The 14156-nt window shown below is 41.5% G+C and overlaps 1 protein-coding gene across 2 annotated transcripts in view; it reads left to right on the top strand.

Annotated features, from left to right (window-relative positions):
* The window catches only part of LOC115151665 (homer protein homolog 3), a 44205-nt gene that overhangs the window by 24830 nt on the left and 5219 nt on the right, over positions 1 to 14156 (top strand). For both annotated transcript variants that reach the window (XM_029695795.1, XM_029695794.1), the window contains 3 exons: positions 3051 to 3187; positions 4625 to 4781; positions 10867 to 10980. In XM_029695795.1, the coding sequence (XP_029551655.1) occupies positions 3051 to 3187; positions 4625 to 4781; positions 10867 to 10980 (408 nt within the window). The remainder of the gene's footprint in view (positions 1 to 3050; positions 3188 to 4624; positions 4782 to 10866; positions 10981 to 14156) is intronic.

Here is a 14156-nt window from a genome sequence, read left to right as displayed (position 1 = left end):
ATAAATGTTTTTAGTTTTTAGGGGTGCAACTGCATCTAGGGTATTGCGCAAAGTTAAATTGAGTTCCTCAGTTAAGTGGTTAACTGATTTTTGTCCTCTGATGTCCTTGGGTAGGCAGAGGGAGTCTGGAAGGGCATCAAGGAATCTTTGGGTTGTCTGAGAATTTATAGCACGACTTTTGATGCTCCTTGGTTGGGGTCTGAGCAGATTATTTGTTGCGATTGCAAACGTAATAAAATGGTGGTCCGGTAGTCCAGGATTATGAGGAAAAACATTTAAGATCCACAACATTTATTCCACGGGACAAAACTAGGTCCAGAGTATGACTGTGGCAGTGAGTAGGTCCCGAGACATGTTGGACAAAACCCACTGAGTCGATGATGGCTCCGAAAGCCTTTTGGAGTGGGTCTGTGGACTTTTCCATGTGAATATTAAAGTCACCAAAAATGTGAATATTATCTGCTGTGACTATAATGTCCGATAGGAATTCACGGAACTCAGTGAGGAACGCTGTATATGGGCCAGGAGGCCTGTAAACAGTAGCTATAAAAAGTGATTGAGTAGGCTGCATAGATTTCTTGACTAGAAGCTCAAAAGACGAAAACATCTTTTTTTTTTTTTTTTTACATTTAAATTTGCTATCGTAAATGTTAGCAACACCTCCGCCTTTGCGGGATGCACGGGGGATATGGTCACTAGTGTAACCAGGAGGTGAGGCCTCATTTAACACAGTAAATTCATCAGGCTTAAGCCATGTTTCAGTCAGGCCAATCATTAGCTAATAGACCAATAAGAAAGAGGGTTCCAAACCTCTCTGCCAATAACAGATAGTTTTCAGTCTTCCCCTCCCCTCTCAGACCCCTCCGAGTGTCCTAGCAAAATTCTTGTTTGAAAAATTGCTATTTTCTAAGTTATTTTTGTTTCTTAATGAACATTTTAATTGAAAACAATTACACTAAGGTACTTCATTGTTACCCAAAAGTTATTTGATATTGAGATAAAAACGGCTACATTGGACCTTTTAAAAAATAAGGATGTATCACTGTCTTATGTTTGCGCTTGCTCCAATTGGAATGCGTTAGTCAATGATGAGGGAAAAGTATTGGAAATTTGTAATCCATTATTACCGAAACATGATCCACAGTATGAATAATTTAGAGACCTGTGCTCCCTAGCCATATACTTTGGTGTGTGGATTTCTTGCGCTTCTCTTCTGGACCTAGCTAGCGCCAGCTCCGTTTGAATGCTGGCCTTGTGCATTTTGTTATCCATATACTGGATACTGTAAGGATAGCGAGACAGTGGCTAGGCCGTAACAATAGAACACTGTGGGGGAATACAGACAGGCTGACTGAGACAAATTAATAATACAAGCTTTTCTGAGCGTAGGGGTGCAATGCCTCACAGAAGCACTCCGCACTTGTCGAGCACAGGTTTGGTTTTCTATCTGGCCACAGAGAAAAAAACAGAGAGAGATGGACTTGAACCAATTTATCTCCGTTTTTTTTTGTTGGGGGGAGCTTGGAGCTGGTTGGATTTTGTTCCTCAGCCTATGTTGAGGAAAATGGTTTCACAAACTTGAGTGTAATTAAGCCATAGCTAATTTTTGCCAACACAAAAAGAGACATGAGAGCTGGTCTACTAAGAAAAAAAGCTAACTTCACAATAGGCTAGAAGTTTCTCAGTCTGTTTAGTCATATCACATTTAGCTCTTCTGTTGCAAATTGTGAGATCTGTAGTAGAACAAAGCAATCCTCCTGTAAACGGCTTTGTTCATTTACAGTACATAGAATTGTCTTCCAATATACACTGGCAAGCAAATGAAAGGAATCATTGTAACTCAGTGAATGTTCCTTCGAATTTAAATCACGTTAAAAGTAAAGAGCCATATGCTGCTCCATGCTCTACAAAGTAAGGCGTTTAGCAGCTGTGTGGCTCCACGTGGTTGGCTGTTCAACTTTGAACCTGTGCCACGGATATGGTGGCTGAGAATGACCTAATTAATTTTGGCAGATTGAGTTCTGCTGCCACCCTGTCGTTTGGATGAGGTGTTTGAATGTACAGTATAGCGACAGCCTTTCATCTTCTTGCTGTCATTTTATTCTGCTAACAAGAGGGGTTAAGTTTCAATGTCCCTCAAGAACAATACATGTCTGCTCACCTCACAAACGCTGAGATACCCTGTATCTGTCATATTTCAGAACCAGTCATACCCCGACTGGCAGGGAAGTAGCTATGACAAATATACATTAAGTCATTTCTCTCCCATTTCAGATCACAACAAATTATTCGATTTTAATGGGAACACTAGGATATGCTCCATCTTTTTATTTTAAGCATTTATGGCTTCTTAATTACCCTAACAGGTGCACCAATTTACCAGATAGGGAGATCTCTCTCTCTCTTTATTTATGTGCTGTCTGTGTTAGTTCAGAAAGACACATGAGATGGACACATTACTTGTTCATTCACTACTTTAATAGAGCGGTTACAATTTTATTTAAAACATATTCAAGTGAGACCTGGTTTGTCTAAACCAATCCTTAGGCTGTTAACTCTGTGATGCCCTGTATCAGGGGTGGCCAACCCTCCTTACATTTACATTTGAGTCATTTAGCAGACGCTCTTATCCAGAAGTGAGTGCATACATTTTCATACAGTTTTGTTCTTCGTACTAGTCCCCCATGGGAATCGAACTCACACTCCTGGCATTGCAAGCGCCATGCTTTACCAACTGAGTCACACAGGATCCTCCTGAGGTACACAGGCTTTTTCTCTGGCCCTGCTGTAACACACCTGATTAAGCTAATCAGGGTCTTAATGAGCCACTGATTAGTAGAAGCAGGTGTGTTAGATGGTAGGGCTTGAGCAAAAACCTGCATACCCAGTAGCTCTCCAGGAGGCTGATTGGCCACCCCTACCCTTCATAATGTAGAGTACTTGTGGTCAGCTTCATTGTGAGGCAAGTTAACAAAGAAGAGTTGGACATGCAGTAGGATTGGAGTTGACAGGTAACCCATGTCACTAACCATGTCCCGGCTGCACCCCAGGAGCTGTCAGAGGACCGCCACTCGCCGCCGCTGCTGACTGTCAATGGGCCTGAGGACAAGCTGTTCCGCAGCAAGAGCGCCGACATGGAGCAGCTGACGTCAGAGAAGGAGCGCATCAAGAAGATGCTGTCTGAAGGGTAATGTTATGGAACAAGGCTCAATGAGATCCAAACAGCTCTTAGTCAGGTCTACTTCCATTGTGCCACCATACTCATTCTATACGATGGCCAGAGGAGAATCTCAATTGCATACTCTTCGCGTCCTCTCTCCTCACTTCCTTCTCAAAACCCAGGAGAGAGGACACGAGGAGTATGCAATTGAGATTTTCCCCAGGTCCCCCTTGGGAAAGAGGTCTTCTGACCTCAATTTGACTTCCTGGATAAATAAAGGTTAAATAAATATACTGTAGACTTCCCATGTCTTGTATATGAATGACAAAAGCATACTGTACACACTATCTTTCTCCAAATGTTAATAATGTGCCACTATCTCTGTGAATTCACATTGGTCTCTTCAAATTACCTTTAAACCCATATTAGCTGGCGCCAGAATGTGACATTTTATTGTAATTGTGGCATAGTGTGACATTTTATTAAATGTAACATTTTAATGTAGCCTATTGTAACCCACTGTCTTGTGTTGTCATGCAACTGTTGCGTTGCCTAGTGAGTCACTGAGCAGATATCACATTGTGTCGCCAGGCATAGTGTGCGTTCCCCATCTGATTTCTAGGGCAGCGTTTGCGCTAACGTGTCAAATGATGGTAAAAGTTCAGTGACTTGTGATGCGAAAGCATAAATGTGATCACAATGGCAGATGCAAAGCCTTTTTACAACATTGGATATATACAGTATATGAGGCCTAAGTGGCTGGAACTCCACACACACGTTGCTGGAGCATGCATGGCAGGAGAAAAGCAGATTACTGCTTTAAGCAAACCATTAGATAATAACTTCTATATAGGATGTACAGAATGGGCTGTGTTTTAGCTGTGGAAATGTACTAGCTAAATCAAGTCATGGCTCAAGGCGGTACGGTTTCTCCTATTGTGGAGGTTGTTGTCAGTGGGAGGTTGAACCCACTGACAGGATCCCACTGACTACTGAATGAGGCTGAGTCATGTGTACTTAAAACAAGGTCATTAATGAGGCTCTACCACAGAGTATTTCAGACACCAGTCTGCCCTCCATCCCGCACAAGCACACAAAAACACAATTTGACACCCCATGTTCTCTGGCAGCCCCTCCTTGTCGTTTTCTTGCATGTAATGAGTCTTGTATGTTTTTTAGTGCCTGTTGCTATGGTGAGTTGGTTGGTAGTTGGCAGGCCGTTAGAAACGGTATGGAGGGTGTTTTTGCCTGTGGCCATAGATGGTGGTCTTAGAAGACTGGTGTAACTTTCCCATCTCCCTCATGTTATTTAAAAGCTCTTGTCTGTTGAATCTAATAGTCCCACATTCAGGCATGCTAAAGCCCCTGAATAGCTCTGTATATCACTTGGTGAGCAATACTTTAAACCTGACTATGACCTGATTTGTCTAATCATGGTACACTTCTGATTGTTTTTTCCGCCAGGTCCATATGTGAGATTAACCTGGAGGCAGAGCTGTTCACCCTGCAGGATAGCAACGCTAAGCTAGTGGCGGCACTTCACGAGGCTAACACTGGTGTGGTGGAGTGGAAGAAACAGCTGGCTGAGTATCAGGAAGAGACTGAGAGGCTCCGAGATCAGGTAAGCGCTATGGCGACAGACCACTGCTATTCTGGCTGTCTGCGTCCCAGCTACAAAAGGTCTAGATTCATAATGGTTGATTATTAGGTTTAAGAATGGGTAACCATTTTGCCACGTTGGTGTTAGAAGTAGGATCCTGACCATGAGAGAGATCTTTCTCAAAGCAACAGCAGATGATCTACTTAAGATCAGTGGTCCCGTGGCAGTTAAAGGGGCTAGATTTCCTGATTGGGGGGGGTTAATGTGGGTGTCCTTCTCAGTGAATTTTTTAAAAATAGTGGAACATTTAAGTTATCCTTTTTGGATAAAACTATACTAAATATAATCACACCACCAAATAACTGATTAAAACACTGTTTTGCAATGAAGGTCTACAGTAGCCTCAACAGCACTCTCTGGGGTAACACCACGGTGTAGCCGGAGGACAGCTATTTTCCGTTCTCCTCTGGGTACATTGACTTCAATACAACACCTAGGAGGCTCATGGTTCTCACCCCTTTCCATAGACTTGCACAGTAATTATGATGACTACGGAACAATTATCCAACCTATCAAGCTCTTGCAGCATGAACTGACATGTTGTCCATCCAATCAAAGAATCAGAGAATGAATCTAGTACTGAAAGGATAAGCTATAGCTAGCTAGCACTGCGTAAAATGTTGACTCAAAGAGAGAGAAAGACTATGGTGTGCGCAACTCAATATTAGGAAGGAGTTCCTAATGTTTGGTATGCTCAGTGTATTTAGTATATATTTATCTAAAAAGGCTAACTTTCTTTGTTTCATTTTTTTTAAATGAAATTCACTGGGTAGGATGGTCCTCCCCTTCCTCCTCTGAGGAGCCTCCACTGTCCAATATGCAGTAATAGAAATAAGGCCATGGTCATAAAAAATTGTCCTCTCATCTTAAACGGTACCGACCGCAACTGCTATGAATGTAGTTTGAGGAGTTAGCAAGATAACTTTGGTCAAATCTGAGAAAACCGGTACCACAAATATGGCTCATCTTTTAGCCAGTTACATTTCTATGGCAATGAATCCTTCAGATCTAGAAGGGGGAAACCCCTTGTTTTAATGGCATTCCAATAGAGATGTATCAAACTTTTGATTAACTACTGAAAGATCCATTACTATCATGCTTTAATTACTCATATATAAATGGCAAACTGTCAGACACACAAAAAGAGGGACTAAGAGAGGCCCATCCTATGTTTAAGAGTGGGCTCTTTGCCTTTTTGCAGATTTAAAACCTTTACATTTTCGGTAGATTGCCAATGTTTAAAGTATCCTCCTTTTTAAAGTCATACAGAGTTGGCAAAAAATGAAATTTCATCCTCCAGAAAAGGGATATCTAATATTACAGCCCACTGGCTAAACTCCAATGTACTGATAGTATTTATTTTGTCTTTCTTGGAAAACATGTACTAGAACGGTATAATATTTATAAAGGACATTGTAAACAAGGATAGTATAATTGTCACACAAGCAACTAATAGTGTATGGAGGTGTATGCTCAATACAAAATTATATCCAATTCATCGTGGCTCTGCCACAAAATTGGAAGAGACAATATCAAACAACAATTTACACATCAACCCGTTCCTTTCAATTTAAGCTATTATAACAAATACTTGCTACAAAAAGAACGTTCAATATATGGGGCATTGAACAGTCAGCCTTGTGCAGAGTCTGCTACAAGGAAACAGAATCAATAGAACATATTTTCTGGTACTGTTCATCGGTGAATCGCTTTTGGAGTCTGGTCCTGGAATGGTTGTTATGTCATAATGTCAGAGTTCAGATGGACCTGCAAACTGTATTGTTAGGGGATCTGAAAAAACATGATCAGTCAACAGGAAATATCATTATACCCTTGGGTAATGTATTTATTTTTAGGGTAATATCAGTTTAAGATCACAACAAATGGGGGATTGGCCACTGTGGGTGAAAATCCGACTCTTGCAGAAAGAGGAAATTAGGAATGTATGCATAATTATTTAACTACATGTCCTGTGTACATGAAGTGTTGTCGTCTGTTTGTTTACACCAATCAGGTGGGGGGGGGGTATAAAATAAATAAAGGGAATTAAAATGATGGTAAAAAATTACATTGATAGATAGAACCTACAATCTTCAATATTGAAGCTGATCTCATAAGACCCTCGTAAGACATCACAGTACAGGACCAAGGAAATCAACTTAAAGTTTTAATGTCACATGCATAAGTACAGTGAAATGCTTTTCTTGCAAACTCAAAACTGAAAACCCAACAATGTAATAATCAATAACAACGTAATACTAGAATAAGAAGAAATATGAAGAACACAACAAGTAACTCAGCATACTATATACAGGGTCAGTTCCAATACCATATTTACAATGTGCAGGAGTGATGGAGGGAGATATAAGTAGGGGTAAGGTGACTAGGCATCAGGATATAAGATAAACAGAGTAGCAGCAGCTTGTATGTGAGTGAGTGGGTGGGTGTGCATGTGTGTAGCGTCAGTATAAATGTATGTGCAGGTTGTGTGAGTGAGCAGATGATGGAGTGAGTGTGCATAGAGACAAAAAATAAAAAGGTCAATGAGGATACAAGCTTATAGTACCCATCTGGTCTTGAAGTTGCCTAGGCTAGCTAATGCTAGCCAACTTCTTTCACCAATTAGCTTCAGCAGGCTGGTGTGTGGGACCATGGCAGAATGTGTTTAACATAGCCTATCTCTGGGGCTAGTTAGGGGCCAATATTTTCATGTTGCACAACTTTTAGTAGTTTCATGAAATGCTTTCAATATTTGTATATTTTTGACAATTTATAGTTTGTATTGACATTTTTAAATATTGTCCTATGTACATTGTGTAATTTACTGATGGTCCCTAACTAGTCACATAGGGATATCGAATGTCAAACCAAATTGACCATGAGCGAATTGATGATCACTTGGGTGCTGCCAGCTATGGGCATGTGGGCAGGATTGAAATGAACCCAACCCAAGGAAAACTGTTACGGTACCCTTCATTCCGTGGCATCCAAGTTTTTTCCTATCAGAGCTGTGGACACCACTGGTTTGATACAATGTTAATTCCTTTCGGGGGATATCACTGTTGACGTGCCTCGATAATCAGAGGGTGAAATGTGTTTTGCATAATTTAATTCAAAAAATAGAAATGTGCCCTTGGTCAAGCTTAATGAGGTTCTTTCATGTGGCAGATTAAAGTACCACGGCAACAAATCTGCCTGGAAAAAATGGCTGTCAACAGTCATATTTTAGCTCCAGGCACTGAGGGGAACAACATCCATCTCAGTCCAACAAAGTGAAGGTTATCGCCTTTTGTAACAAAGTCAACCAGGTGGTTGGAATTAGACCATTTCTCCAGGGCTGGAAGGCAATTTTAGGACAGGACACCCTACTTCTCCCTTGCCTTAGTTAGGGAGGAAAAGACAAAACACCAGAGAGGAAGAACAGAGAAGCCATTGGCTATGGAAGCCATTGGCTAGTAAGCCCTTTCCTCTCCAGGCTCTCAACAGTAGACTAGTTTTGTTAAATGAGGGCTCTGGTGATTTGTTTTCGGGGTTCTCTCTGACACTGCAGGGATGCTCTGGTCCCCAGCCTGCTCTCTCATGTCTTGCCTTGCACTTCTGTAGCTGAGACGTGGTAGGAGCGAAGGCGTACGTCCTCTGTAAAGACAAACGATCTCAAGAGATGGTAGAGCACACACTGTTTTAAAAGCCCATCTGTTGGTTCTCTCACAATGCTAACAATGGCCATACAAGCTCGTTTCTGCTCATTTTACCATATTGTATTCGTTACTTGCTTCAATGTCACATGCACCAGTACAGTGAAATCCCTTTCTTGCAAACTCAAAACCCGACAATGCAATAACACACAATAAATATTAAGATCACAATAAGTAAGTAACCATACTATCTATGTACAGGGTCAGTTCCAGTACCATATTTACAATGTACAGGAATACTGGATTGATGGAGGTAGATATATATGTATAGGGGTAAGGTGACTAGGCAACAGGATATAAAATAAACAGAGTAGCAGCAGCTTGTATGTGAGTGGGTGTGCGTGAGTGTAGAGTCATTATAAATGTATGTGAGCAGATGATGGAGTGAGTGTGCGTAGAGAGTGCAAAAATAAAATGTCAATAAAGATACAAGGTTAACTCAGTCTGTGTAGCTATTTTGTTAGCTACTTATCAGTCTTATTGCTTGGGGACAGAAGCTGTTCAAGAGCCTGTTTGGCGCCATACTTGACCGGTACTGCGTTCCGTGCGGAAGCAGAGAGAATAGTCTATGCTTGGGTGGTTTGATTCTGGTTGGTACCTGCCACCTTACCCTTATATTTTAAACGATTTTCCGGGCCTTACTACCACACCGCCTGATATAGATGTCCTGGATGGCAGGGAGCTCGGCCCCAGTGACGATTCGAACACACCGACAGCATCATTGCGCAAAATAGTACGCAGCATTATCTGGATATGTATGCAACAAAAGTTCAACATTCACCATTTCTGTCAAGCTGTCTACGCATACAGTTTGACACACGTTCGATAAATCCAACAAATGCACCACACCGAACACACTGCAAGGCAATGCTGCAAGGCAAACTGTAGCGTCATGCGATCGAGGGCGGTGCTATTGCTGTAACAGGCACTGATGCAGCCAGTAAAAATGCTCTCAATGGTACAGCTGTAGAATTGTTTGAGGATTTGAGGGCCCATGCCAAACTTCTTCAACCTCCTGAGGGGGAAGAGGCACTGTCACGCCTTCTTCACGACTATGCGTGTTTGGACCATTTTAAGTCTTTAGTGATTTGGACACCGAGGAACTTGAAGCTATTGACCTGCTCCACTACAGCCCGTCAATGTGGATGGGGGCGTGCTTGCCCCCCCGTTTCCTGTAGTCCACGATTAGCTCTTTGGTCTTACTGACGTTGAGGTAGAGGTTGTTGTTCTGGCACCACACTGCCACGTCACTGACCTCCCTGTAGGCTGACTCATCATCGCCGATGATCAGGCCTACCACCGTTGTATCATCAGAAAACTTGTTGATGGAGTTGTGCGTGGCCACGCAGTTGTGGGTGAACAGGGAGCACAGGAGGGGACTAAGAACACACCCCTGTGGAACACCTGTGTTGAGGATCAGCGTGGCGGAGGTGACGTTGCCCACCCTCACAACCTGGGGTCGGCCCATCAAGAAGTCCTGGATCCAGTTGCAGAGGGAGGTGTTCAGACCCAGAGTCCTAAGCTTGGTGACGAGCTTGGAGGGCACAATGGTGTTGAACTCTGAGCTGTAGTCAATGAACAGTATTCTTACATAGGTATTCCTCTTATCTAGGTGGGAAAAGGCTCCTATTAATTTTCCTGCAAGGCAACTTGATAGTTGTTTTAGAAATCTTATCAGTAGGTCTGTTTTCTATGTTGTCAGCGGTGGTATGAGGGCAGTTGTGCGCAAGCAGTAACATCATTCCCTCTGGGAGTTATTGTGACATGGATTTGATAGGATGGAGTTGGGTCCTATAGGAATTCAAGATACCCCTACAGCAGTTTTCTTGAGCTCCGATGGATGGCATGATATGGAATCTTAAAGGGCCATTATGAATATGCAGAGGAGATGCAAATAAAGAGATGGTAATTGCGAAGGCTGAGCACAAACCCATGAAAATTCCAGTCAGTTTTCAATAAATAATGGGGGGGAATGGTTGTGGAGTTATGACTTCAAGGGGAAAATGGTTTGTACTCCCTTTTAATCACAATAACTCACCACATGAGTAATTGTGGAATTCAGTCCTTTTCAGTCAATTTCTATGCTAAACACATACAAGTAGGTCAAATTAATGTCTACATCTGCAAACCTTAATTTAAAACACTTCTGGCAATTAGTAAAATGTCTGCATAGTGATGTATTCTGTGTTATTGTGATCCTTTAACACGTCATAGCTGACCGCAGAGAGGAACTGATGTTCAACCATCCACTGTCATTGCATGTACACAAGGATCGAAAAACTCCTTATTTAGTGTTATTCTCTCTCTTCCTTTCCCTCCGTCTCTCACTTTCTGTTGTTGTGTGTTTGCAGGTGGCAGAGCTGGAGGCTCAGAGTGGACGGCCTGGTCCCAGTGGGTCTGAGACGAGGGATGAGCTCACCCAGTCCTTGGAGGAGCTGGAAGCCTTGCTCAAAGCAAAAGATGAGGTAAGGCTCAGGGCTCTGACCCTCTTCTAGGCAACCAGGTACTGCTAGCCTCAAGGAGCCAGGCTTCTAGTCTCTCTAGACAGTGCCATTGAAAGAAACTAGTGAGGTATAAACAAAAGTTTTTGCTTGAGAATCTCAAGAAACTAGTTGTTCTTGAGTTTTTTTTAAAGCACTTCACATCTGGAAGCAGAAAGCCTTGGTAGAGGTATTTTGCATACTATAAATTCCACCTCTTGTTCAAAGGAAATTGCTTTAGGTATATCTATATTGGGTGGATTAAATGAATCCCAGCTGCATTATGAAAAACTGTCAGTCATCCAAACAATCAGATATATTAGATTTTGAGAAAGACCAGTATTATTTTGGAGCAGCTACAAACTTGGTCTACTGCTCAAGAGTGCTATGAGTAATGCCAACGCCCAAAACAATCTGAAAATAGGGCATCACATTTACAGTGCCTTCGGAAAGTATTCAACCCCGTTGACTTTTCCACATTTTGTTGCATAAAAAAAAAAGTTGATCTCTCTCTCTCATATATATATATATATATATATATATATATATATATATATATATATATATATATATATATACGCTGTCAAAGTGCAAGAAGAATTTTAAAAACTTAGTAAAAAATAAAACACTGACCTTGATTTAATCATGTTAGAAAAACATTTGGCAGCAATTACAGCTGTGAGTCTTTTTGGGTAAGTCTCTAAGAGCTTTGCGTACCTGGACTGTACAATATTTGCCCCTTTTTTTTATTCTTCAAGCTCTGTCAAATTGGTTGTTGATTGTTGCTAGACAACAATTTAAGTCAACTGTAACTAGGCCACTCAATAACAGTTTAGATTTGGCCTTTTGATTTAAGTTACTGTCCTGCTGAAAGGTGAATTTGTCTCCCAGTGTCTGTTGGAAAGCAGACTGAACCATGTTTTCCTCTAAGATTTTGCCTATGTTCAGCTCTATTCATTTATTTTTATCCTAAAAAAATCCCCCTCGTCCTTGCTGATGACAAGCATACCCATAACATGATACAGCCACCACTATGCTTGAAAATATGAAGAATGGTACTCAGTAATGTGTCGGATTTGCCCCAAACATAATGCTTTTTATTCAGGAAAAAAAGTGAATCTCTTTGACACATTCTTTGCAATATAAATGTTGTGCCTTGTTGCAAACAGGATGCATGTTTTGGAATATTTGTATTCTGTACAGGCTTCCTTCTTTTCACACTGTCATTTAGGTTAGTATTGTGGAGTAACTACCATGCTGTTGAACCATTAGCAAGTTTCTCCTATCACAGCCATTAAACTCTGTAGCTGTTAAAAAATTACTATGGGCCTCATGGTGAAATCCCTGAGTGTTTTCCTTCCTCTCCGGCAACTAAGTTAGGAATGATGCCTGTATCTTTGTATTGACTGGGTGTATTGATACACCATCCAAAGCCTAATTAATCATTTCACCCTGCTTAAAGGGATATTTAGTGTCTGATAAATGTTTTTACCCATCTACCAATAGGTGCCTTCTCTGGCATTAGGCATTGGAAAACCTCCCTGGTTTATTCAACATACTTTTGGCCATGTAGTGATTGTGGACACCATCAAATTAGTGGATTTGGCAATTTCAGCGTGTTCACGTGTTGCTGGCAGGTGTATAAAATCAAGCATACCGCCATGCAATCTCCATAGACAAATGAATGGCCTTACTGAAGAGCTCAGTGACTTTCAACGTGGCACCGTCATAGGATGCCACCTTTCCAAGAAGTCAAATTTCTGCCCTGTTAGAGCTGCCCCGGTCAACTGTAAGTGCTGTTATTGTGAAGTGGAAACATCTAGGAGCAACAACGGCTCACCAGGGAAGTGGTAAACCACACAAGCTCACAGAACGGGAACCCAGAGTGCTGAAGCACGTAGCGCTTAAAAATTGTCTGTCCTCGGTTGCAACACTTACTACTGCATCCCAAACTGGCTCTGGAAGCAACGTCAGCACAAGAACTGTTTCTTCATGAAATGGGTTTCCATTGCTGAGCAGCTGCACACAAGCCTAAGATCACCATGCGTAATGCCAAGCGTCGGCTGGAGTGGTGCAGTGGAGACCCGTTCTCTAGAGTGATGAATCACGCTTCATTCTTGATGATTCTGTGCTTCCAATTTTGTGGCAAATGTTTGTGGAAGGCCCTTTCCTGTTTCAGCATGACAATGCCCCCGTGCCCAAAGCGAGGTCCATACAGAAATGGTTTGTCGAGATCGGTGTGGAAGAACATGACACAACAAACTTTTGAAAAACTCAAGATTGTTGAATACTTTCTGAAGGGGACTGGCCACTCCTCATAGCCTGGTTCCTCTCTAGGTTTCTTCCTAGGTTTTTGCCTTTCTAGGGAGTTTTTCCTAGGGAGTTTTTCCTAGCCACCGTGCTTCTTTCACATGCATTGCTTGCTGTTTGGGGTTTTAGGCTGGGTTTCTGTACAGCACTTTGAGATATCAGCTGATGTACGAAGGGCTATATAAATAAATTTGATTTGATTTTGATTTGAAGGCACTGTATCTAAATGGATCCGTTTCCTTGTGGCATTGTAGTGCTATCTCAAACCTCCACATTATTTTACAGTCTAAACAAGCAAAACTTCAGCAAGGATGACTCATACAAGGCCAGTTTGTACTGGAGCCCATGAGGGAAATTTCAGTAACAGCAAGATGTCCCAAAGTTTGTCAAAATCGTCCAGGCTACACAAGAGATGATTTGACATCTCTTTTTTTTTAAAGTAATAAATATGTGGATAAAAAAATTTATGATTCGATAGAGTTCAGAGAAACATATTTAGATGTTTCTTTTTTGTCACACACTGACCAAATACAGTGAGGGGAAAAAAGTATTTGATCCCCTGCTGATTTTGTACGTTTGAAAACTGACAAAGAAATGATCAGTCTATAATTTTAATGGTAGGTTTATTTGAACAGTGAGAGACAGAATAACAACAAAAACATCCAGAAAAACATGTAAAAATTGTTATAAAATGATTTGCATTTTAATGAGGGAAGTATTTGACCCCTCTGCAAAACATGACTTAGTACTTGGTGGCAATCACAGAGGTCAGACGTTTCTTGTAGTTGGCCACCAGGTTTGCACACATCTCAGGAGGGATTTTGTCTCACTCCTCTTTGCAGATCTTCTCC

The sequence above is a fragment of the Salmo trutta genome, chromosome 17 (genome assembly GCF_901001165.1).
Source record: "Salmo trutta chromosome 17, fSalTru1.1, whole genome shotgun sequence".
NCBI classification, from domain to species: domain Eukaryota; kingdom Metazoa; phylum Chordata; class Actinopteri; order Salmoniformes; family Salmonidae; genus Salmo; species Salmo trutta.
Note: the sequence above shows the minus strand (reverse complement) of the source record. Positions and strands in the feature narration are given on the sequence as shown.